The following is a 379-nucleotide window of genomic DNA, read 5'->3' as shown; positions in this document are numbered from 1 at the left end:
AATATTATAAACCCATATATACATAATATACCCATAATTTTGTCTTTTCTCAGGGTACACTACGTGTGCTGCTAGTCCTGCTCCACGATTTTCCGGAGTTCTTATGTGAATACCACTATGGTTTCTGTGATGTCATCCCTCCAAACTGCATCCAAATGCGCAATCTCATCCTCTCGGCTTTCCCTCGAAACATGAGGCTCCCCGATCCCTTCACCCCCAATCTGAAAGTGGACATGTTGCCCGAGATCACCGTCTCTCCCAAGATCCCCACCAATGTTGCCAGCCTCATCCAGCCCCCAGAACTAAAGAAGAACTTGGACTCCTATTTGAAGAACAGGACGCCTGTCACCTTTCTCTCAGACATGCGGACGTTCTTGCA

The 379-nt window shown here is 47.2% G+C and overlaps 1 protein-coding gene across 1 annotated transcript in view; it reads left to right on the top strand.

Moving 5' to 3' along the window:
* LOC119593394 (CCR4-NOT transcription complex subunit 1-like) overlaps positions 1 to 379 on the top strand; it is a gene marked incomplete in the record, with an annotated part of 36,043 nt that overhangs the window by 33,890 nt on the left and 1,774 nt on the right. The window contains 1 exon segment of the mRNA XM_037942323.1: positions 54 to 377. Within this exon segment, the coding sequence (XP_037798251.1) occupies positions 54 to 377 (324 nt within the window).

Source organism: Penaeus monodon, chromosome 32, assembly GCF_015228065.2.
Source record: "Penaeus monodon isolate SGIC_2016 chromosome 32, NSTDA_Pmon_1, whole genome shotgun sequence".
In the NCBI taxonomy this organism is placed as follows: domain Eukaryota; kingdom Metazoa; phylum Arthropoda; class Malacostraca; order Decapoda; family Penaeidae; genus Penaeus; species Penaeus monodon.
This window is presented reverse-complemented; position numbering and strand designations above follow the sequence as displayed.